We start from the raw sequence: 21,799 nt of genomic DNA, 5'->3' as shown, positions 1-21,799 counted from the left end.
AGTGGAATCTTTACTGTATGAATACATAATAAATTGTCATTTCTATTTTTATTCAGTGTGTCATGATATATATGATTTTTTTTTCTGATTTGGGTTTTAATTGTATTTTCTGAACACTGTTTAGTCCTGTTCAAGGGAATTGCATTTCTCTGAGTTTCTTGGAACCCAAGGCGGGTAAAGGTGATGTGGGGTCCCAGGACCAAGCCACGACAGCCAGTTCAATTTTACCTGGCTCGAGAAGCCTGGGTGCAGAGTTCTACTGGCTGCCCGAGGTGCTGAAGCGGGAGCTGCGGGGGAGCTTGCTTTACTGCTTACACTGTGCTGGTGAGTATATTAGTGCAAAAAGTTAACAACTAAGCCACTGCTGTCATCTGATGAAGGTGTTGCAGAGTTCCCTTGAGTTGCAGCATCAAGTAAAGGTGGAGATTGCCAGACTGGCAAAAAATAAGCCTTGGCAGCGGTAAGGTCAACTAAAGGATACTTCGACATCCAGGGGAAAGCAGTAGCAACCTTCAACATGCTGGAGGTCAGGACTACGTTTCCCACAATGCACTGGATGGTTTACTTTTGGGATATCCCTCGGAGGGCCTGATGGTCAGCCATTCTTTGGTTCTGCCACATTGTTTTACCTGTGGACTGCAGGGGACTAGTGCCACTATTCCAAAGGAGTCTCGAGTTGCCTTTGGCTCTCACAGGGGTCCCTATGTCTGGGGAAACAAGTCTTTGGTCCAGAACGAGTCGCAATCATGCAGTTCCAGGAAGGTTACCACAGGTGCAGCGTATCGTGCCTTTGCTTTTTGCAGATCCTGTTGTCATAGACACGAGTCTCTTTGTTGGAAGTCAGATCAGAACTGTGGTTTTTGTGTCAGGGGTACCCCTTATTTATTTGCAGGTTTATAACGCGCTTGAATAAACTCCCGAAGGAGTATCTCCGCGCTCCTGAAACAACAGTGGCATAGATGGGGCAATTAGTCCTGAACAGAGATTCATGTATGATTAAATTTAGGCTAGCTGATTAGGCCTGAAACAAAAAAGTTTTCAGTTTTTTCCTAAAAACAAAATGATCCACGCATTGTCTCAGCAGAAGAGGAAGTTTGTTCCATAATGTTGTGCCCACCACTGACAGTGCTTTACCTCCCTGTCTAGCCCTTTTAATCATGGGCACCCTCAGAAGGAGCTGATTACTTGAGCTAAGGGTACGTGTGGGAGCATATGGGACAAATTTCTCTGCCAGATAAGAGGGTCCTAAGTCATGTAGTCCCTTATGTACTATACAGCATATCTTGAAATGTACTCTTTTGCGGACAGATAGCCAATGGAGTTTTGCTAGCAGAGGTTTAGAAGGGGATCTGGCGGAAGCATTGAGGACCAACCTGGCCGCAGTGTTCTGTATCACTTGAAATCGGTCCAGTACTTCTTCGTTTGCAGTAGTCGAGCCGGCTAAGCACTAAAGCCTGGACTAGAGTCTTTCTAGTGGAGTCAGGGAGGAGTGGAAATACCTTACGAAGGAGTCCTATCACATGGAAACTTGACACCACTGTGTAATTTCCATGTTGTTTAAATGACAGCTCCTGTTCAAGGCGGACCCCCAAGTTCTTGATAACTTGCTTTGGTTCAGGAACTGGGCCCAGATCTAGTGGCCATCAGTCAGGAGACCATAATATCTTGGCCTCACTGAAGAGCATAAACTCAGTCTTACCAACATTACACTGAAGAAAGTTGGAAGACATCCACTTGGATACCGCTTTCATCCCTTCGGAGAAAGATTGCTTAACCTCCGAAGTTAGAGTTTTAAACGGAAAAAGCAGCTGGGTATCGTCAGCATAGGACACTGGACAAAAACTAAAGGCTCTCATAATATTTGCAAGGGGGGCACATAGATGTTAAAAAGGATCGGGCTCAAACATGAGCCCTGTGGTACCCCCTTGGTGATCTTAACCTCATCCGACCGAAACTCACCCATGGTGACACACGGAAAGAAAGCTCTTTAGCCAAGCCAGTGCCATGCCCTCCAATCCACACTCAGCCATTCATTCGATCAAGATTTTGTGTGATATAGTATCTAACGCTGCACCCATTCTCACCTGCGTGTGAACTATGTGATTACTAGTGGGTAGGATGGACGCCCTGATTTTTTTCATAGATAATGTCAATCTTATCAGTGAAAAAGCCTGAAATATCGTCGCATAGTTGTTGCGACGACATATCCGTGCTCTCACACGCCACCGGTTTTAGGAAAGTGTAGCAGGGGCTTATGGCGCTTGTGGGGTTCCTGGGTGCAGTTGACAAAACAGCCGGGGGAAGGAGGTCCACCGCGCCATTGCCAAAAGGTCCCAAGTTCCCTTGCTATATTCCCCGCTACTCCCTCTGCTCGACCAACATAACCTGCCAGTCACACAGGAAGGGATTCGTAAGCGCATGCTGCTCAAACTAGGCATAAATACTTGGGGAGACATGTACCATCAGGGGCTGTTAAGAAATGCGGCCACATTTTTAGGCAGCACATCACCCACCACCATGGACCGATTCCTATATATTCGTTTGCGACAAGCTGTCAAAGCTATTACTCCTGCGTTCTCAGAGGAACCTCCCACATTGCTCCCATTGCAACAAACGTTACAGGCAGGGGCGCCACATGCTGTGTCCCGCATATATAAAGCCTCCTTAGGGGCGGGGACACACAATACTCTGAAAGCAAAACAGGGGTGGGAAGCGGAATTGGGACATCCTTTTACGGAGGAGGCCTGGGTGTACAGCTGCCAACAAATTGAATGCATCACTGCTAGCAGCAGGTTTAGAATTATTAATTTTAAATTCCTCCATAGAATGTATTATACCCCGGTGAGGCTACACAAACTCCAATTACGAGAAAGCATCAGATGCGACCACTGTAAACAGGAGGGAGCGGGTTTTCTACATGTAGCATGGGAATGTAGGTACATAGTTGACTGATGTGGGGAAGGCCTTAGGAGACATGATAGGAGTGCAACTTGATCTTACACCAGAAATGGGTCTCCTGGGATACCTTCCAGGACACAAAGGTCGCGTTAAAAGATTTCTGGCGATGGGCTTACTTGTGGCCAAACGCAAAATTGCCTGCAGATCGGGGAGGGGCAGAGTGCCCAAATTTAAGGAAGGGTTGACTGACCTTACTAACTGTCAGGAGCAGAACAATATTTACGCGGAGTTGCTGCCCCCTTGCTCACAACCCTGTGATGTCTGCAAACCGCTCACTAGATATATGTTCTGAGCAGCTGCAACAGACACGGAAGATGGGGATGCACCATCGCAAACCACCCCCCTAAATTGAGAAAGATGGGCCGCATGGTTAGGAGGTTGACCACTAATGAGACTGCTGTGACATTTTGTCCACCACCCATGCCTATACCGACTGCTATGTGTTGGGTCTTGTGCATTCAAACTCAATCTATGTACTGTACGGATGTATTCATGGACTGCCAACGAAGTGTCTACCACACTTTGTAATTCAAGTGTTGTTGCACTGAAAAATGGCAATAAACAAAGTTAACATTTTTTTTTAAATAAAATGAACACTGACCAAGTGGCAGAGTGGCACATTATTTGACGTAAGTGGAACACAGAATCACAGCTCAGGGAAAATAACAGAAGAGAGCGACCCTAAGATGGAACTGAACTAGTAGGGGACATAGTACATTAGCAATAATACAATCAGCTAAATGATAACTAAGCTGGACCAGGTAGATTGAGCAAATGTGTTCCTTGCACAAAGCCACAAGGCCAATTTGATGGGACAACAGTATTGGGGTACAATATGGAATAAAATAATGCTGTTTTTGGGGCTGACTCGATGCCACCAAGAAGCAAAACATAAATGGATCAAACTATTAGGATGGCGAGGAGGACAATCAGATGGAATGCCCAAGCTATAATACAAGGACAAGATGTCATGTAGGCATCTAGCTTAATTGGAGACCCTCTTTTGACGCTGCTACTTATACCACTGACTCGGAGACACCCAGCAATTGCTGTACTGGAAGCATCTGACAGAAGCAGAACTTGGATCCACTCATCTGGCTCCTCACAGTTCACATATCCATTGGGAGGGATACATCTAGGTATGTACAATGGACCCCTCACTCTCCAGCCTGAGCAAACAATCAAACTTAACACTGAGAGGGTGCATCCAAAGACACATCAAAGCCACTCCACACAAGTCTCACGAGACACTAAGGGAGAAAACGCCTTTGAATAGATGCGTCATGAGAGAACTTGGACTCATCAATGCTTGCATCTTGGCACCAAATGCTTTCAACAAAACTTCATAAAAAAGCAATTTCTTTTTGAAAATTACAAAGAAATATTTTGATTTGCTATAATAATCCACATTTGTAAAGCGCAAACAATCACCCGTAAGGGTCTCTAGGCGATGGGGGCCGTCGGGAAGATTAAGCAAGCTATTGCCCAGAGTCACAAGGTGCTGGGCTAATCTGTTGTTGGCACCGGGGATTGAATCCTGATCCCCAGATTCCAACGTCAGTCGCCCTGGACGCGGCGCCACACCTCTTCACTATCCAAATAGACAATTAAAATTTGTATTTAGCAACGGTAAAAAAACGACTAGTTTTTCAACTGAAGCTTTGGATGTCAAGGAAAAATTTCAATCTCTTATACCACAGTCAGTTCTAAAAATAAAGTTCAAATTTTATTTCATCATTATGTTACAACCCATTTCTGTACAGAATATATTAGCAACATTTTAAATATACATACTCACATTTTTTTTACAAAATTACGTTATTTTACAATGTTCAAAAAAGTTACAAATATGAATTTATTGAATTTCTTCGTGGAATCCGCGGTTGTGGCAGATAGCCAACAGCAGCTTTTCCTTCAGAACTTCCTTCTTAGAGTATGGCGGAAGTTTTAGGGTCAGGAAGCAGGTTTGTGCATAAGGAAGATGATCTTCAGTAAATGAAGGGCTGGACATAATCGTTATCTTTAAAAAGTCCATTCCAAAAACAGGGACGCTGTCACTTCCCACGAGAAACACTGAATTGAGGAGGGAATGGGAAAGATAAATGTCAGGAAGCAGGAATATACAGATATACAGATACAGAATTGGTAACACACCTAGGTGAAGGAAAGTGATAACAATATGCAAAGCGCTAAAAAGCCCTCCACAAAACACCCTTACAACTTCTATCAAAACATGGCAGCTGTAAAGGATGGTTCGGGTGATAGTGCGCTCTGCATATCTGCATAACATATCATACATGAGAACATGCATATCCATTGCTAAGAAAAAGACAGTCTTGTGAACAAGTGCCAAACCGTGAAAAATATACTACTTAATCCCAGGCGCGGTGCGTCCATTGGGGCGTAGGAGCGTAGCCCCACTAAGCCCCATGGGCCTACCGCGTGGTCACTAAAAGCCAAATACGAATATTTTAAAAAATTGCGCTAGTCATGGTGCCCCCCCAGCCAATCCTGGCATACAGCGCCAGGATTGGCTGGTCAGTCAACTCCTGTCACTTCAACCACTCTGCTGCCAATGGCGTAGGGCACACGTGCCGTGTTTCATGTGGAAATGTGTTTGTGGAAAATATACTGAAAAGGTGGTTCAAAAAAGGCATTGAGTTATTACCACGGCGAGGTGGGGTGAGAGGGGAACACAAGTCCGGGAGCTCCGGCCGCGCTCCTGAGCACTGTCTCTATCAGACACATTGCGCTGATCTTGACTGTTAGTGTATCAGCGCCAGGAGGCCCACTACATAGAAACCGAACTTAGAACAGAGGAAGACAGTCTGTAAGTATGAAAACCGAAATAAACATACATTTTCCTGTGCAGAAAACGTTTTTCACTAAACTCTTAAACACACTGAATGAAGTAACAATGCAGTCATTTGACAGGTGTAATGATAACATAAGATCCCCTCTACTAATTCTAATTCCAATATTGTAGTTTATTAAGCAATTTAATACCCACAACATATCAGTATGCCCTCATGCATGAATGAATGATGGATGCAGGATGGATGGTGTATTGTCCTGGTCTAGGCCTAGAAAATAGGGACACGGGACACACGCGTTACTATCGGTGGCTAGTAACCCCCTGATCACGCCCAGGGCCCTGGGCTCTTTATTAACATTGTAGCGTGTCCACGCTTACGTCTGGGCTCTACCAAAGCCCTTTCACGCTTGAGGGGCGAAACAGTAAGGAACAGTGGGAGGGGGCGTGTGCTGCAGTGGTACACCCCACTGGCAGCAACACTACATTCCTCCTTTACCTAGGGATGAAATGAAAACTGAAAACAGGTGCACAGATACTCAATAGTCTATCAGGTCAGCGAACATGCTGTGAAAGTTGTGGTTGCTGCATTCAAACAAAGTTCACCAACTGTCTCTGGTTTAGTCTCTGCTCAACAGGTAAAACCCATACCATTTAGAATATCAAAAACAGAACAGTCTTACTTTATTCTCGGCGGGGTCAGCCATCTCGATCAGTTCAACGCCAGCACTGTGCCACAAAGTCACGATACCTCTTGGAAGGCTTTGGGCACGGACGCAGGCTGTATCTTGCTTGGCTTCGGCCTTCCCCCGTAGCTGTGGGTGACTCTTCTGCGCCTTTGGTCTCGTTGACGTTGGACTCTTCCGCTGGTTTCTCCGTGACGTGGACGCTCGGGGTGGTGTCTTCTGGTTGGCCCGTTGCAGCGTCTGTTCTCACCGGTCCTGATGGTCGGCGTTGAGGAGTCGGGTACCACTCATCCGGGTCAGGGTCTCTGGTACTTGCTTGAAAAACGAGATGTTTCTTGTGACAGATTCTCCGTTCCTGACCGCTGTGACCATGGTTCCGTTTATCTCCGTCACAGTCCATGGGTACAGTTCGAAGGGCAGACGGAACTTTCCTCCGGGGTGGCGGTCTTTCACCAGAACTGTGTCCCCGACTTGTATGGCGCTGTCTGTTGCTCTTCTCCGTCGGGACGCTTCCTGGTTGGTTTTGGCGCGCTGCTCCATGGACCGGTTTCTGGGGTTTGGAGCGAGCTCCCACGCTGGGTGGTGCGGAATAGTGTCCGCCATGATTCGATTGAAGGAGAGTCGGCTTGGGGAGACTCCTGTGGTGCAATGCGGGGTCAGGCGGTACTCTCGGAGGAATTGGTAGATGGCCAGCTCCATGCACTGGCCGTCTGCAACTGCAATTTGTATCGTTTTGTTCAAAGTTCTCATTAGTCTTTCGACCTCTCCGTTGGCCTGTGGCAATCTTGGCGTTATCCGTTTGTGCTTAATGCTCTGGCTCTGAAGATATTCCGTGAATTCGTTGCCGTTGAATGGGGGTCCGTTGTCAGTGCGGACTTCCTTCATGAGCCCGTGGGTGGCAATTATCTTTTCGAACTTTGGTATTACTTCCGAGGCTGCCGTTGATGACACAATTTCTACTTCCGGGTAGCGAGAGAAATCGTCCACCACGACGAACATGTACTTGCCCCCAGGGAGACTGCCGAAGTCTGCACTCACTCGCACCCACGGGGATGTGGGGCCTTCTTCGGTTACCACTGGTGCCGGAGGGTTTGGAAGGCTCGTCGCAAGACACACTGGACACCTATGGATCACCTCTTCAACTGCTCTGTCGAGCCCCGCGAACCACACCTTGCTCCGGAGCCTGTTTTTGGATTTGACGATCCCTTGGTGCGATCCGTGTGCCAGTAAGGCGGCTTGTTGGGTTAGGCTGCTGGGTAGCACCAGGCGGGGGCCTCTCAGGAGGCAACCTTCGGTTGAGACTGACAGTTCGTGTCGGACTTGGTACAGGGCTTTCAGGATGGCTTGGGCGTCAGAGGTGCGAAAGGATGCTGGGCTCTGGAGTGCCTTCCAGTCACCGCACTCTATGGCATGGATCGCGATTTGGAGACAGTCATCGTCCTTAGTGGCTCTTGATACCTCTTCCAGGGACATGGGACGTGGCCTTGACCTTTCAACGATTAGTCGGACGTACTCTTCTGTGGCTGCTGCTTCGGCTGCTTCCGCGTCGGTAACTGGTCGGGCGTGCCTTGACAGATAGTCTGCAGGATTACGCGTGCCGGGCCGGTATTCCACTGTGAATTGGAACTCCTGCAGCTGTAGCACCCACTTCTCAATCCTCGGGGGTGGGCGAGAGGAAGAGCCTTGGAATAGTGGTATGAGGGGCTTATGGTCGGTAACTACTGAAAAAGGGTGTCCATAGAGGTAAATGTGGAAGTGGCGGCACCCCCACAATATAGCGATGGCCTCCCGCTCAATTTGGGAGTAGCGTTGTTCGGTAGGCGTGAGGGTACGGCTGGCGTACGCTACGGGGGCCCATTCTCCGCATGGTTGCCGTTGTGACAGGACGGCTCCCAGACCGGTGGGACTGGCATCAACTAGCAGTTGTGATTCGTTTTGTGGGTTGAAGTATGCCAGTGTTGTGTCAGCTGACAGGGCTGCTTTCATGTTCACAAAGGATTCTTGTTGCTTCGGGCCCCACCTCCAGGTGGTATTTGACTTCGTGAGGTCGCGAAGTGGTCCAGTTAAGTCTGACAGATCCTTTATGAAACGCCCACAGCATGTCACCATGCCCAAAAAACTGCGGACTGCTGTTATAGAGGTGGGTGCTGGCGCGTTGTGGATGTCTCTCACTTTTTCTGGGTCTGGGCCTACTCCTTGATCGGAGAACTTGTATCTGAAGAAACTTATATCTTTGAGCAGAAACTCGCATTTGTCTTTGTGGAGAGTCAGTCCTCTCTCCTTTAGACGGTTGAATACTGCTTGGAGGCGCCTGATGTGTTCTTCCAGAGTCGGGGCATGCACCAGGATATCATCGCTCACGTTTAGTACTCCGTCGAGGCCTTAAAGGACGTTGTGGATGATATTTTGAAACACCTCGGCGGCGCTTGAGATGCTGAAGTTGAGCCTCGTGTATCTCCACAGGCCGGCGTGTGTGGAGAAGGTCGTGATTGGACGCGAGTCTGGGTGAAGCGGGATCTGCTGGTACCCCGATCTCAGGTCCATCTTGGAGAACCACTTGGACCCTGCGAGTTCCCCGATGATGCCATCAATGGTTGACGTCAGATGACGTTCTCTTTTAATGGCCAGGTTGGGGAGGCGCATATCCACACATATTCTCACCGCTTCGGGTTGCTTCGGCTTTTTGGCCACGACAATGGGGGATACCCACGGGGTGGGTCCAGTCACTCGTTCGATGATTCCGGCTTGTTCTAACATCTTCAGCTCGGCTTCCACTTTGGGCCGGAGGTGGAATGCAATCCGCCTGTGCCAGAGGGCTACTAGGGCCACTGATCGGTCAATGTGGAGTCGGACGGGGGGGCCTCGTAGACATCCGATACCTTCGAACAGCGAGGAATGTTCTGCGACCAGATGATCTAGACCTTGAGCTTGTACAGTTAGGGCAAAGTGTATGAGTCCGAGTTCTCGTGCGGTCTTGCAACCAAGGAGGAACCCTGAACCTTCTTGAGAGACGTAGATCTTTGTCTGCAGCTGCATGGAATTGTGAGACACGGTTGTTCGGAATACTCCGCACAGGCGCAATGGGCGCCGGGTTCCGTAGGCGAACACTTGCACTCTGGTGGGGTGAAGCGTGGGAGCGTCTTCCAGGCACTGGTACACACTGGCGGCCATGAGGTTTATCGTCGCGCCGGTGTCGATGAGGGCTCTGACTGCTTGGCCATGGACTTGGACGGTGCACATAGGTTCGTTTGACGACGTGGCAGCCAAGGTGTTAAGCATGCGCACCACGTGGACTGAAGCGGCGTCTTCCTCGTCGTCGTCCATGTCGCTGCTTGTTTGACGTGTTCGGTAGTGGCGCCACCTGTCGCGCCCTCCTGGGTGGGCCGCTTTGTTTCTTCCGCTGCGACGACAAACAGACGCTCGCAAAGTGGTTGGCTTTCCCGCACGCGCTGCAGATTTTACCTTGGGCTGGGCAGGCGCCTTTGTGTGGGGTGGCACCTCCGCACCAAATGCAGGTTCGATCGCGGGTGGACTGGGGCTGATGTGGCTGGTCTTTCCTCTGAGGTCTCGTCCGGTTGTCTGGACGTTGTGACTTGACCGCGCACACCGGCTCTGTCTTGACTTTGACTGCTGGATTTGGCTCCATGTGGGCTGCACGAGCCTTGGAGAGTTCTTTAGAGCGTCCTAAAGCGAGGATGTCGCGCATGGGCATGGCGTCCGTTTCTAGCACCCTCTCCCGCAGCTTCAGAGAGGCACACCCCTGAATGAATTGGGCGCGAATTTCGTCCTCCGCGTCCGGGAGCGTGCACGTGCTGGCTAGCTTCTTAAGACGCGCGTAGAATACATCAACCGACTCCTAAGTGAGTTGGCGAGCTTGTCGGAGCAGGAAACGTTCGTAATCCGCGCCAGTGAAGGGCTCGAAGTACCTTGTAATGGCGTCTCGCAGGGTGGCGTATGTGTGGGGTGGGTCGCCTTCCGTGATGTCCTTGGAGATGTCGTGAATAGCCTCTCCTCCCAGGTGCAAAAGCATTGCACGGCGTCGCGCCACCGCGATGTCCGCCGCAATAAAATAGTTTTCAAGCCGTTCTACCCACTTTCTCCATCGAGTAGCCTGCAAGGGTGGTGTACCCGTGATGGAAAAAGGCTCCAGGGGCGGCACGTTGGCGATGGTGGCGGAAGCAGGTCTTGGCGGGACAACCGCGCTGTACTGGCAGGCAGAGGCGGGTCCTCTTAGCTCTCACACGCACTGTGGGGAGATGCAGGCACTTGTGAGGCACAGGCAGGCTCCGTCCCGCTGGAAGCGTGATGAATGGCAGCGCTAGCGGGCCGAGGACACGCAAAATGCGTGAGGAGATGCCGCCGGGCGCCCACGGCGCATGCGCATGACCGCTGGGGCGTCGCGCGGGCCTGGCGGCGTATGGAGAGGAATTGGTAGATGGCCAGCTCCATGCACTGGCCGTCTGCAACTGCAATTTGTATCGTTTTGTTCAAAGTTCTCATTAGTCTTTCGACCTCTCCGTTGGCCTGTGGCAATCTTGGCGTTATCCGTTTGTGCTTAATGCTCTGGCTCTGAAGATATTCCGTGAATTCGTTGCCGTTGAATGGGGGTCCGTTGTCAGTGCGGACTTCCTTCATGAGCCCGTGGGTGGCAATTATCTTTTCGAACTTTGGTATTACTTCCGAGGCTGCCGTTGATGACACAATTTCTACTTCCGGGTAGCGAGAGAAATCGTCCACCACGACGAACATGTACTTGCCCCCAGGGAGACTGCCGAAGTCTGCACTCACTCGCACCCACGGGGATGTGGGGCCTTCTTCGGTTTCCACTGGTGCCGGAGGGTTTGGAAGGCTCGTCGCAAGACACACTGGACACCTATGGATCACCTCTTCAACTGCTCTGTCGAGCCCCGCGAACCACACCTTGCTCCGGAGCCTGTTTTTGGATTTGACGATCCCTTGGTGCGATCCGTGTGCCAGTAAGGCAACTTGTTGGGTTAGGCTGCTGGGTAGCACCAGGCGGGGGCCTCTCAGGAGGCAACCTTCGGTTGAGACTGACAGTTCGTGTCGGACTTGGTACAGGGCTTTCAGGATGGCTTGGGCGTCAGAGGTGCGAAAGGATGCTGGGCTCTGGAGTGCCTTCCAGTCACCGCACTCTATGGCATGGATCGCGATTTGGAGACAGTCATCGTCCTTAGTGGCTCTTGATACCTCTTCCAGGGACATGGGACGTGGCCTTGACCTTTCGACGATTAGTCGGACGTACTCTTCTGTGGCTGCTGCTTCGGCTGCTTCCGCGTCGGTAACTGGTCGGGCGTGCCTTGACAGATAGTCTGCAGGATTATGCGTGCCGGGCCGGTATTCCACTGTGAATTGGAACTCCTGCAGCTGTAGCACCCACTTCTCAATCCTCGGGGGTGGGCGAGAGGAAGAGCCTTGGAATAGTGGTATGAGGGGCTTATGGTCGGTAACTACTGAAAAAGGGTGTCCATAGAGGTAAATGTGGAAGTGGCGGCACCCCCACAATATAGCGATTGCCTCCCGCTCAATTTGGGAGTAGCGTTGTTCGGTAGGCGTGAGGGTACGGCTGGCGTACGCTACGGGGGCCCATTCTCCGCATGGTTGCCGTTGTGACAGGACGGCTCCCAGACCGGTGGGACTGGCATCAACTAGCAGTTGTGATTCGTTTTGTGGGTTGAAGTATGCCAGTGTTGTGTCAGCTGACAGGGCTGCTTTCATGTTCACGAAGGATTCTTGTTGCTCCGGGCCCCACCTCCAGGTGGTATTAGACTTCGTGAGGTCGCGAAGTGGTCCAGTTAAGTCTGACAGATCCTTTATGAAACGCCCACAGTATGTCACCATGCCCAAAAAACTGCGGACTGCTGTTATAGAGGTGGGTGCTGGCGCGTTGTGGATGTCTCTCACTTTTTCTGGGTCTGGGCCTACTCCTTGATCGGAGAACTTGTATCTGAAGAAACTTATATCTTTGAGCATAAACTCGCATTTGTCTTTGTGGAGAGTCAGTCCTCTCACCTTTAGACGGTTGAATACTGCTTGGAGGCGCCTGATGTGTTCTTCCAGAGTCGGGGCATGCACCAGGATATCATCGCTCACGTTTAGTACTCCGTCGAGGCCTTAAAGGACATTGTGGATGATATTTTGAAACACCTCGGCGGCGCTTGAGATGCTGAAGTTGAGCCTCGTGTATCTCCACAGGCCGGCGTGTGTGGAGAAGGTCGTGATTGGACGCGAGTCTGGGTGAAGCGGGATCTGCTGGTACCCCGATCTCAGGTCCATCTTGGAGAACCACTTGGACCCTGCGAGTTCCCCGATGATGCCATCAATGGTTGGCGTCAGATGACGTTCTCTTTTAATGGCCAGGTTGGGGAGGCGCATATCCACACATATTCTCACCGCTTCGGGTTGCTTCGGCTTTTTGGCCACGACAATGGGGGATACCCACGGGGTGGGTCCAGTCACTCGTTCGATGATTCCGGCTTGTTCTAACATCTTCAGCTCGGCTTCCACTTTGGGCCGGAGGTGGAATGCAATCCGCCTGTGCCGGAGGGCTACTGGGGCCACTGATCGGTCAATGTGGAGTCGGACGGGGGGGCCTCGTAGACATCCGATACCTTCGAACAGCGAGGAATGTTCTGCGACCAGATGATCTAGACCTTGAGCTTGTACAGTTAGGGCAAAGTGTATGAGTCCGAGTTCTCGTGCGGTCTTGCAACCAAGGAGGAACCCTGAACCTTCTTGAGAGACGTAGATCTTTGTCTGCAGCTGCATGGAATTGTGAGACACGGTTGTTCGGAATACTCCGCACAGGCGCAATGGGCGCCGGGTTCCGTAGGCGAACACTTGCACTCTGGTGGGGTGAAGCGTGGGAGCGTCTTCCAGGCACTGGTACACACTGGCGGCCATGAGGTTTATCGTCGCGCCGGTGTCGATGAGGGCTCTGACTGCTTGGCCATGGACTTGGACGGTGCACATAGGTTCGTTTGACGACGTGGCAGCCAAGGTGTTAAGCATGCGCACCACGTGGACTGAAGCGGCGTCTTCCTCGTCGTCGTCCATGTCGCTGCTTGTTTGACGTGTTCGGTAGTGGCGCCACCTGTCGCGCCCTCCTGGGGGGGCCGCTTTGTTTCTTCCACTGCGACGACAAACAGACGCTCGCAAAGTGGTTGGCTTTCCCGCACGCGCTGCAGATTTTACCTTGGGCTGGGCAGGCGCCTTTGTGTGGGGTGGCACCTCCGCACCAAATGCAGGTTCGATCGCGGGTGGACTGGGGCTGATGTGGCTGGTCTTTCCTCTGAGGTCTCGTCCGGTTGTCTGGACGTTGTGACTTGACCGCGCACACCGGCTCTGTCTTGACTTTGACTGCTGGATTTGGCTCCATGTGGGCTGCACGAGCCTTGGAGAGTTCTTTAGAGCGTCCTAAAGCGAGGATGTCGCGCATGGGCATGGCGTCCGTTTCTAGCACCCTCTCCCGCAGCTTCAGAGAGGCACACCCCTGAATGAATTGGGCGCGAATTTCGTCCTCCGCGTCCGGGAGCGTGCACGTGCTGGCTAGCTTCTTAAGACGCGCGTAGAATACATCAACCGACTCCTAAGTGAGTTGGCGAGCTTGTCGGAGCAGGAAACGTTCGTAATCCGCGCCAGTGAAGGGCTCGAAGTACCTTGTAATGGCGTCTCGCAGGGTGGCGTATGTGTGGGGTGGGTCGCCTTCCGTGATGTCCTTGGAGATGTCGTGAATAGCCTCTCCTCCCAGGTGCAAAAGCATTGCACGGCGTCGCGCCACCGCGATGTCCGCCGCAATAAAATAGTTTTCAAGCCGTTCTACCCACTTTCTCCATCGAGTAGCCTGCAAGGGTGGTGTACCCGTGATGGAAAAAGGCTCCAGGGGCGGCACGTTGGCGATGGTGGCGGAAGCAGGTCTTGGCGGGACAACCGCGCTGTACTGGCAGGCAGAGGCGGGTCCTCTTAGCTCTCACACGCACTGTGGGGAGATGCAGGCACTTGTGAGGCACAGGCAGGCTCCGTCCCGCTGGAAGCGTGATGAATGGCAGCGCTAGCGGGCCGAGGACACGCGAGATGCGTGAGGAGATGCCGCCGGGCGCCCACGGCGCATGCGCATGACCGCTGGGGCGTCGCGCGGGCCTGGCGGCGTATGGAGAGGCGTACGCGGGCCCAGGGACAGTGGGAGCGATGCGTAGGCAGGGCTCAGGGACAGCGGGAACGAGCGGGCAGGCAGCGGCCCGTACCTGAGAGGAGGCGCACCAGGCCACGCAGTGGAGGCGGTCGCTGGACGGGCCGATAGGCTGACGGAGGCCGCGTGGAGGCACCTGAAGGTAGCGTGGGCAGCTACCGGCAGGCGGGTCTTCGCCGGGACCGAGGCGGTGCAGGTCTTCGCCGGGACAGAGGCGGGCCAGGTGAGGTCCGGTAGCGTCGCAGAGGCGGCAGGCGGCTCTGGAGGGCAGGGTAGCGTGCCACGAGCAGGGTGGCACGGCGCAGGGCTGCGGGGCAGCCGTGAGTGACCGGCAGGGTCACGGTGCAGCAGGTCACACGGGCAGGCAATAGACCACCGTCGTCGCCAATGTAGTGTCCTGGTCTAGGCCTAGAAAATAGGGACACAAGACACACGCATTACTATCGGTGGCTAGTAACCCCCTGACCACGCCCAGGGCCCTGGGCTCTTTATTAACATTGTAGGGTGTCCACGCTTACGTCTGGGCTCTACCAAAGCCCTTTCACGCTTGAGGGGCGAAACAGTAAGGAACAGTGGGAGGGGGCGTGTGCTGCAGTGGTACACCCCACTGGCAGCAACACTACAGATGGGTGGTTGGATGCATGAATGAATGATCGATGCAGGATGGATGCAGGATGGATGGATGGGTGATTGGATGGATGGATGGGTGGATGCATGAATGAATGATGGATGCAGGATGGATGCAGGATGGATGGGTGGATGGATGGATGGATGGGTGCATGAATGATTGATGGATGCAGGATGGATGGGTGGATGGATGGATGGATGAATGAGTGGATGGATGGATGGGTGGATGCATGAATGGATGGGTGGATGCATGAATGAATGATGGATGCAGGATGGATGCAGGATGGATAGGTGGATGGATGGATGGGTGGATGCATGAATGAATGATGGATGGATGGATGATGGAAGCAGGGTGGATGCAGGATGGGTGGGTGGATGCATGAATGAATGATGGATGCAGGATGGATGGATGGATGGGTGGATGGATGGGTGGATGCATGAATGAATGATGGATGCAGGATGGATGCAGGATGGATGGGTGGATGGATGGATGGATGGATGGGTGCATGAATGAATGATGGATGCAGGATGGATGGGTGGATGGATGGATGGATGGGTGGGTGGATGGATGGATGGGTGGATGCATGAATGGATGTAGGATGGATGATGGATGGATGGATGGGTGGATGGATGGGCGCATGAATGATGTATGGATGCAGGATGGGTGGATGCATGAATGATGTATGGATGGATGCAAGGTGGTTCAGGCTCGCTCGCTGCGGTGCAATATGCAAATTAGTTTAGGCCCAACCACTTTCAAATGTCACCAGCCGCCCCTGCTTAATCCCTTTAAATGCAGATGTAGAATGTAGAAAGGGTTGGACATCCGGACTGAAAAGCACCTTTCTTTTCAAGAGTTCCTGATAGATTACAGGTTAGCGCCCTGTTATCATCACAGAAGCAGATGTCATCTACCAGGGCACATTCCCCTGGGTCCGCTTCCACCTTTTTGAAATGTAATTTTCAGCAGACTCATCAAGTCGGCTGGAATTTAATAACATTTAACAATCTTTGGAACAGAGGAGTTGGCCTAATGGCAAGGACAGTCGACTTTGAATCTGAGGATCTGGGTTCGAGTCTCGGCAATGATGCTGAACATCCTGTAATTTTGGCAAATCACTTAATTCCCTGTGCCTAACAAAAATGAATGTGTCCTCATGTAATACAACTGGTGATATGTAAAGCTCTCTGATACCCGATTCCGGTCAAGTTCGCACTATATAAAACTCTGTAAAATGAAAAAAATAATAATCTACACATTTTTGGCCCATACCCAAGAAGCCACTGCAAATGTTTCAAACCCCCATACTTTGTAACCTCTAGAGTGCACAAACATCTACAAGTTTATGCCTCTGGGGTTAGGATTTTTCGCATGGAATACTCAACAGCATTAAATAGTACCATTGCAGTTTGTTTTGCATAGTCCATTAACTGTTGCAAAATGTGCAGGCAGTATATATGCACTGAAAAACAAATAAAAGGCGATGGAAAGAATGCCTGAATTAACCAGAGCCACTGCCTGAGACTAATTTCATCATTCCTTCCATCACTATGTTGTTTGTTGTAGGAGATGCCCTAATGCGAAGCACATGCCAGACCGAGGTCCAGTGCTAATTGCGGCTGCACAGGAGCCAAAGCAGGGGGCGTAAGGGGGTGGGGGTGTTGGGTACAGACAAAAGTGCTTTCCAGTCCCAGGCTGAACACACTGCACAAGCTCCCAGATGGCAATTCCTGATGCTGCTCTCATGCTGGGAATGCTACTCCCAGCATGAAAGCAGCACTGGGATTGGTCTGAGCACCATGGTTCGGCGCTAAGACAGGGACTGGGAGCATGTGACTTTTCTGAACCCGGCTGTACAACACTCCAGGGTGGACGAATGCTTAATGCTCATGACGGTTTGGCCAGCCTAAGACAGCTGGCCAAACAGACATGCGCACTTAGTAGTGCCTATCACCCCTCCTACCCACTGCAGTTGCAGAGTGCATGTCCCCACCCTATGATGTGCCGCTGCAGGTAAGAAGAAAAATAAAATGATAATATAATTGGTTTATTATCATTTTATTTTTCAAGTGTTTACCTCTGCAGCTACCTATAGGTGCAATGCTACTCCGCCATAATGGAGGAGCTGCCCCTGCCAAGTGCCCTCTGTGGCGTGACTCAAATTGTACATGGGTGAGGAGAGCTCTCTGTCTGGGGTTGCATAGTATGAGGACAATGATAGATTTTATTGTGAGGCTCAGCCATCATCAGTGGCTGAGATTAATTTGCGTATTAAACCACGAGTTGTTTGTGGTAAGGTATTCTCAATTATGGTTTACTTGAGCACCAGTTATACAAACGTAGTTTATAGGCATGTGGAGATTAAGCTCCCACAGCTGCTCCTTAGCCAGGCTAATTCCTGGGTGCAAGCCCAGCACCCAACAGAAAACCTGTTTTTGTCTGCTTGCGGTATAGTGTGCGCCGTTGTCACTTCTCTCCCAGAAGCTGGCAATTATGTTTAAATGAGAGGGGAACGGAGGGAGAGTGAAAAATAAACAAAAGCCACAAAACAAGAGGACGTGAAGTTGGCGCCTGGCTTGAGAAACAACATGCCGCGTGAAGTGTGTTTTTCAAAGTCTGGGCCTAAGCAAAACATTTGCATTTTTTTTTTCCCCCAAAAACCTTTATTGCACCATTAAGTTACACAGCGGAACGCCTACAACCCAACGGGCTGGCCGCTATATCAGTTCGTGAGTCACATTGCAGCATTATAAAGTCTCTAGTAAAGTGTCCAATATTGCAGTCTGTAGTTTAGCTGCCGTGATGAAAAGGTGCAGCATATGCATAAGTGTCTCAGATATTAATGGTTTTTGATTTTCCATTTTTTATGAACAACAACAAACCAAAGTAACTGTTAGGAATAACAATGTGGTCGTGTGTATAGCATTCCTGATCGCTTGTAGTTACCTCTCCGAGATGTCCCATGCCAGTCCCCTACCCACTCTCGCTAACAGCCCCTGAAGGCCATGGTTGTGCTAGATTAGATACCCCTCTTAACTGGTGTTCACATTTGCATTTATTAATTTCGGAATGTTGGTTTCTATTCCAGTTTTTTGTAAATAATGAAACATCATAAGAAAGTTACAAAATGGTACAGAAACGGCGCAAGGGCGGGTGAGGAGGTGAATACATATTACAAGCATTGGCATAGCCAATAGGTCTCGCCTTTGGGACCTTATAAGTGTTTAACCATGCAACAGTTAATGTTATTGCACCAAGGATATTGTGCTGCATAACTAAATACTTATAAGGTCCCAAAAGCGAGACCTATTGGCTATGCCAATGATTGTTTTTTATCGTAGTGCACTGAGACAGGCAGTGAAGGGCCGTGAGATCAGAAGGGAGAGAGGCACACTGGTCTGGGAGGTAAGATTTCACAGAAAGGGAGAGAGTAGTAACTGGAGAGAAGGGGCGGGATGAAGAGGGAGAGAGACGAAGAATAGGAGGAAAGAAGTTGTCATGAGGAGGTAGAAAGGATTCTACTGAGGGCAGGGAGCGGGCTAAGGCAAAAGAGAGGTGAAGGGATAGATATGTGGTAAGGAGGGGACAGGATGCCACTGGCGGGAAGGAGGGCGGGCTGAAGAGGGAGAGATGCTGTGAATGAGAGGAAAGGAGTTTGGGGGGAGAGCGCCACTGTAGGAAGGGTGACAATTTGATTTCGGAGTGAATATTGCAGGGGCTACTTTGCCTTGTAGAAGAGGTGCCCCAGATGCAGAATCGATGCCCTGCTATAAATCTATAACTATCTACGAGAACAGATGTAAACAACACAGCTAAGAGTCATTTACTCTGCCGCAAGATCAGCCGGACCTGCCAGATCAGAGAGCTGTTCGAGGGCTTAGCGTGGAGGTGTGGAAATAAGGCACAAAGGTGCAAACACCTAGGGCGGCAGTGCCCTCCAGCGCCATGTTTCATGTCAGGGGCAGAATATGTCATCCAAGACCCTGCCCATTGGAGATTTTTCCCACCACAAATCTTTGCCGGAGGGCTGTGTCTCACCTCACTGGCCTCTGACCCCTCACTAAGCGTGTTAAAGTTGTCCTCGGAGCACAGGAGATAACCTGCACAGTGTTAATGCAAAGCCTCTCCTGCAGGTTGGGCAATTTGTGGTGAGAGGCATCCGCCGCATGCCGCCGTCCACGAGCCGCCACAAATTGCATGTACAGTTCCAGAAGTCCCGGGCGATTGTAAAGTAAGATATTTTATGTCGGCGGGAGACGAATGGCTGCATTTTCACCATGTCGGCAGGAGACGAATGGCTGCATTTTCACACCATCCCTAGGTGTACGGGAAATTCTGCACACTTTTGCTTTTCTCCCGCAGGCGAGGTTTGTTGAAGCCCCCTTCGTGTTTTAATTTTTATTTCTTTCTGGTCACAACACGAAACGAAGGAGTAGATATGGAGCTGTTTTAATAAACTCTACACACAGTGCTTTATGAATCCTGTCCCCAGCCGCTTCTTAACCCATCCCAGTCTGCCAGAGCACGACACACACTGCAGAAAGAACTACCAGAGGCCTGCCGCCAGATAACACCACGTGTGTGCGTGTGCGCGTTCCAGGTTCCGATTCGCAGTCCATGTATGGTGTTTACCTTGCGGGAGCGAGCACGAAAATTGCAAACAGATGGCGCCACTGTTCGCTCCTGCAAGGGAAACGCCAACCGTGCAAGAGTGCCAATAGAAAACAGTGCAAAACATGCACAAGTTTGAACAAAAGTTCTGAGCGATTCCAAGAGATCCCTCTTAAGCAGCATTGCGCGCTGCGTAGGCAAAACCTAAAAACGGTCTGTGAAGGAAAAGAAGCAACAAGGTTGGGGGCAGGTGGGAGGAGACAGAGCGAGTGAAAAGACGAGTATGCTTGGAGAGCTCAAAGATGAAAAAAAGTAGCTCCTAAAACAGGAATAGTGAATTGTTACAAGTATTTGGTTCTTGCCCTGTAGGATGGCTAAACACTGGAAGATCAAATGGGGGATTGGTTGCACTCCGCGTTTTTTCATTAGTTTTCCAAAGTTCATCAAGTTCAGTTTAACTCTGCATGCTCAAAGGAACGTGCTCAGCCCAAACGTCACGTATTAAACTCAACAACATTCTAAATGGAACACCTCTTTGTGTCCCAAACCAGTGGCACTGCAAAATACCGCATTTAGCAGTCTATTTTGTCTTCATTTTTGTTGTTTTCGAAAATTTTACTCTAGTTCTTCCCTCTTTTTGATTCTTTGTTTGTCCAAGTCAACATTTACACTGTCGCAATCCACATGAAAAGAAAAAGCAATTTCCCAGGTTTCTTGTGTTAAAGATGGGCCGGGGGGCGTGGCCAAGAGCCGATCATGGTGGATGTGTAGCCCCTGAGCTCCGTCCTTAGCCCTAAATACGAGCAATTAATCCTGCAACCCCGGTTTGCAACCCACCTGAATCCTGTGTACGAAGCCTCCGGGAGTAAGCGGCGTGCAGCGGCGAAGTGCTGCCCCCCTGGACACCGCCGGAGAGACGTCGGAGCTGTGGTGCCTGCTGCGGCCTGCGGAGCAGCGCGAAGCCTCGGCCTCGATTGGTGGCCTGCCCGACCTGCCCCCGGTCGCCGGCTCACTCCCGACGGCGGTCCCGGACCGGAAGCGGGGCACGATACCTGCCGAAACATCGGGGGACGGCGGGGGGTCCCCGCTCCGCCTGTGGCCTCGCTGCCTCCCCCCCCAGCTGCTGTAACCCCCAGCCGGCTTACCCTGCCGTGCGGCCCGCTTGGGACGCGGGAGCTTCAGGGACCAGCCCGCCGCCCGCCTGCGCCCATCCAGGGCGCCCACGCCATCATCGTCACGGGTGAGGAGGAGCACGAGATCTGCCATTGGCGCTGTGGGTCCCGACATCCTCTGACTGCACTACGCACTGAGGGGCACGGAGCGGCCCGACATCAAGGCAGTCCTATTGGCGCCATTTTGTCTCCACTCCGGAGCCGGGACCAGGACCCCAGAACATCGATAGCAGCGCCTTGCCCACCCCTGGATTGAGCAACAGCGAGCATTGTGAAGGGACAAGCCGCGAGGCAACGCGCACCAGAGGCCCATACACCTTGCACTGAGACGTGGGACCCCAAGCACCTGAACTGGCAGAACCGTCACACACGGCGGAAAAGGAGAGAGTCACACTCTGCGGAGCCCTGCCGCCACATTGGATGCCAGGCGCCTATTGCGCTCCCGGTTTCTGAAGGGAGGACTGCGGTCTCCCCCCTACACCTTGCAAGGCCGGGACCATAACAACTCGCGAGGTCCCCAGCGGAACGCCGCTCCACCCTACAGCAGCGCTGCAATAAGCAGGCCAACACTGTCCCTGCCGGAACCGGGGTCTTCACCGCAACTGCCTTCCTCCAGTAGAACCCAGATACGCCGCAACCGCTGTCCGGCACTCTGAGTGGACACTTGCAGGGGTGGAGGCTGGCGGCCGCAACTACTACAGTGCCACCCTGCTTACTAGGTCAATG

The 21,799-nt window shown here is 51.5% G+C and overlaps 1 protein-coding gene across 1 annotated transcript in view; it reads right to left on the bottom strand.

The window, feature by feature from the left end:
• Positions 1-4,665: 4,665 nt before the first annotated feature.
• Positions 4,666-21,799, bottom strand: part of LOC147727569 (E3 ISG15--protein ligase HERC5-like) — a 479,269-nt gene continuing 462,135 nt past the window's right edge. The window contains exon 23 of the mRNA XM_086963137.1: positions 4,666-5,031. Within this exon, the coding sequence (XP_086819263.1) occupies positions 4,814-5,031 (218 nt within the window). The 3' untranslated portion in view covers positions 4,666-4,813. The remainder of the gene's footprint in view (positions 5,032-21,799) is intronic.

The sequence above is a fragment of the Lissotriton vulgaris genome, chromosome 3_1 (genome assembly GCF_964263255.1).
Source record: "Lissotriton vulgaris chromosome 3_1, aLisVul1.2, whole genome shotgun sequence".
NCBI classification, from domain to species: domain Eukaryota; kingdom Metazoa; phylum Chordata; class Amphibia; order Caudata; family Salamandridae; genus Lissotriton; species Lissotriton vulgaris.
The sequence above is the reverse complement of the archived record's forward strand: the minus strand, read 5'-3'. Positions and strand labels throughout refer to the sequence as shown.